At 38.7% G+C, this 3,189-nt stretch overlaps 1 protein-coding gene across 1 annotated transcript in view; it reads right to left on the bottom strand.

Annotated features, from left to right (window-relative positions):
* rffl (ring finger and FYVE-like domain containing E3 ubiquitin protein ligase) overlaps positions 1–3,189 on the bottom strand; it is an 8,712-nt gene that overhangs the window by 3,356 nt on the left and 2,167 nt on the right. Inside the window, exon 2 of the mRNA XM_015392971.1 lies at positions 836–1,010. Coding sequence (XP_015248457.1) covers positions 836–1,009 — 174 coding nt within the window. The 5' untranslated portion in view covers position 1,010. The remainder of the gene's footprint in view (positions 1–835; positions 1,011–3,189) is intronic.

Here is a 3,189-nt window from a genome sequence, read left to right as displayed (position 1 = left end):
GATGATTTATGTTATACTGAAATATAGTGAAATCATATCAAATCGAACCATCACACATGAAACAAATCTTTTGATTTTTAATCAAACACAATTTTAGTGTTAATATTTCACTTTTTCCAGGTTCAGGTTCGTATGCCAAACTCCTTCTGCATGGAGTTTGCATGTTCTCCGTGAGCATTCGTGGGTTCTCTCCGGGTACTCCGGCTTCCTCCCACAGTCCAGAAACATGACTGTTAGGTTAATTGGCTTCTTTAAATTCTCCGTAGGTGTGAGTGTGCGTGAATGGTTGTTTGTCCCATTTGTCTCTGTATTTCCCTGCGATGGACTGGCGACCTGTCCAGGGTCTCTCGCCCGTAGACAGCTGGATTAAGTGTGTCAGAAATGGATGGTAAAAAAATGCCTTGGGTTTTTCCCCTGCATACCACCAGAGGGCGCTGGTGTACCACTGTTTGAGAAAGACTGGTTTGAAATAGATTTACCTGACTTTAAAGTGGATGGAACCAACCTTTTAAGTTCTGAATTTCAGTTTGTTTTTAAAAAGTAAAATAGTAAAGAATCATTGTGCATAAATAAACTAAATATTTTAACTCCCTCCAACAAGCAGGACCAGAACACATGAAAACCTGTGGGTGGAAAATCAGTCTCCTAAAACTCTCCCACGGAACATCGGATCATCACTTCAGCTTTTTTTTCTTCCTTTCTTTTTATGGAATAAAGATTCAGTGTCCTTATTCAGTCAGTATCTGACTGTATTTGTACATTTAATGTTGACTAAATGGCGCCATCATCATCTGCTTCAAGGGCATAAAGGCCTGCAGCAGGTGAGCGGAGTTACCTTCCTGGCGTTTGTGTCGAAGGCGCCACCACAGGCCTTACAGGTGTGTTCAGGCGGAGGAGGAGACGGCTGGGAGCTGAAGGCCGAGTTGGTGTAGGACTGATGTCTTCTGTCTTGTGACGCGTCCACGTCAGTGGAGTCCATGCAGAGCCAGTTACAGCAGGATGCAAACATCCTGAAGACAACACATGAAAAACTGTTCCTCTAATTCAGCACTCAGGTAATTCAGCATAAAGCTGTTAAACACAAAGGTTCTAAAAATCCAGACCCTCCAAATCCTTCTGTAAGCAGCCAATAGAAATATTGACAAAAACAAATAACATACCGACATTCAGATAAATGGTCTAAAACTATAACTAAAATCTGAGAAAAACAAAAAATTACTCTCTTTTTTTCGGAGTTTCCTTTCTGGATAGCAACTGTTTCAAATTACTATTTACAAAACATATTCTTTGCTTTCAGCAATAATAATGGAACAAAATTCACACCATAGCAGGAAGCAATGATACAAATCAAGTCCTGAAAATTCATTCCATACATTTAAAATTAAGTTAATACTTGGATCCAAAGTTGCTTAAAAATTGCAAGCAAGCAGAACGAAAGCTCAGCACCTCATCAACAGCAGGGGGATCTGAAAACCCCGCCCCCCAACCAGAGCTTATTCTGAGTGGCTGCGGACCCCGGAAACAGAAAACAGGTAAACTGTTCAGAGGGGTTTCATTACTCAGCATATAACACTGCCGTCTTAACTAAACTGATTGATAACCCTTTGATCTTGCCCTGTTGCTATAGTGACATTCAGAAAACAAATGAAGCAGCACCTCGTTAAACACCTCTAGGTCTAATTAAACATCCAGAACTTTTTCATACTTTTCAGAGGTACAGATCATGAGGAGGATCTGCCATGTTTTACAGACAGAAGTTCACTCTGACCCGACCCGTTTGCTTTTTCAGTAACATTTTTTAAGGTTATTCTTTCTGTTTATTCTCCCTGATGGCATCCTTGGCTCTTATTATTTTTGCTTTCATTTAAATTATTTTATTGTCTCCGACTCTGTTGAATGCAGCTTTCGCTGAGTGCAAGAAGACGATCTGAGATGTAAGCTGAAGATACCCAGCTTTGGTGACCGAGCTTTGGCTAGCTTCCTCTGATTTTTTCTGTTTGTTCTGTTTCATCTCAGTAATTCCAGCATTTCAACAGAGACTTTGTCACATGAAGCAGAGAGGAAGAGGCAGCTTTCAGGTCCCCTCTGATGAAATATCCTTTAAAGATGTGGCTTTCACTTTTTGCCTGGATAGATTTTAAGTCTTCATTTTTCTTGTTTAGCTTAATCAGAGGATAATGGATACACAGACATTTAAGACAGGAGCGAGGGCCGCTGTCCTGCAGGTTGTAGAGGTTTCCCTGCTTTAGCACAGCTGATTGCAGTTCAGCAAAAGCCTGTTAATCAGCTATGAATGATGACCGACTTTGGGAATGCCAACTTAAAGATAATCCCATTGTTGATCTTTGAGGAAAAAATTTTGTTGGCGAGATAATCTTAGCATATGTCTCAAAAGTTTTCTTTTCTTTTTTTTTTTTTTAAGGTTTCGGCAAAATAAAAGGAATCCAAATGTGTTTGTCAGACAGAGGGCTGTGTTCAAATTCATGGGCTGTCCTCCAAGGACGCAGTCTCCCTGGACTGGATCCTTCGAGGTCCGTGAAAATAAGGAGATAGGAAGAGTTTTGGCTGTGAATTCAAACAGGTCTACTCTTCAGCGGCTTTTACCACCTATAATATATCGATTACTGTAAAAATGTCCATAGATGTATATCAATTATTTATTCTCCATGTGCACAGTTTTATATTGTTAAAACACTTTACAGTATTTTATTGTTTATCTTTTAACTCTTCAATACTATGTTTTTCTTATACATTTTTCAAAGTCAACATTTGTGTGACCATTTAGTTCAATAAAGTTAAGAAAAGAAATTGATCCAAAGCATTTTAAAAGACTACAGAGAAGACATTTGCTTCAGAGGAGGATTGGGATCGGACTTTGGACTCAATCAGAATCCAAATCATTTATGACAGATAAAAGATTTTACTTCAACTAATAGCGTCATGTTTACTGTGGCTAAAATACCTTTATCTCCTCAGTAAACACAAAGATTGTACCATACACAATTTATACACATGACAAGAGTCGATATAAAATGGCTCCCTTTATATTTCCTTCCTTACCATGTTTTCCTTTTATATTTCATGACCGGTCAATCTGCACTGGAAAAAAAAATCAAACTCTAAAGAAGTCATTTAAAATAAGCACATTTAACCTTGAATTGAGGAGCTAAAAGATTTTGCCTCTCATTG

The sequence above is a fragment of the Cyprinodon variegatus genome, unplaced genomic scaffold (genome assembly GCF_000732505.1).
Source record: "Cyprinodon variegatus isolate N-32 unplaced genomic scaffold, C_variegatus-1.0 Scaffold617, whole genome shotgun sequence".
In the NCBI taxonomy this organism is placed as follows: domain Eukaryota; kingdom Metazoa; phylum Chordata; class Actinopteri; order Cyprinodontiformes; family Cyprinodontidae; genus Cyprinodon; species Cyprinodon variegatus.
This window is presented reverse-complemented; position numbering and strand designations above follow the sequence as displayed.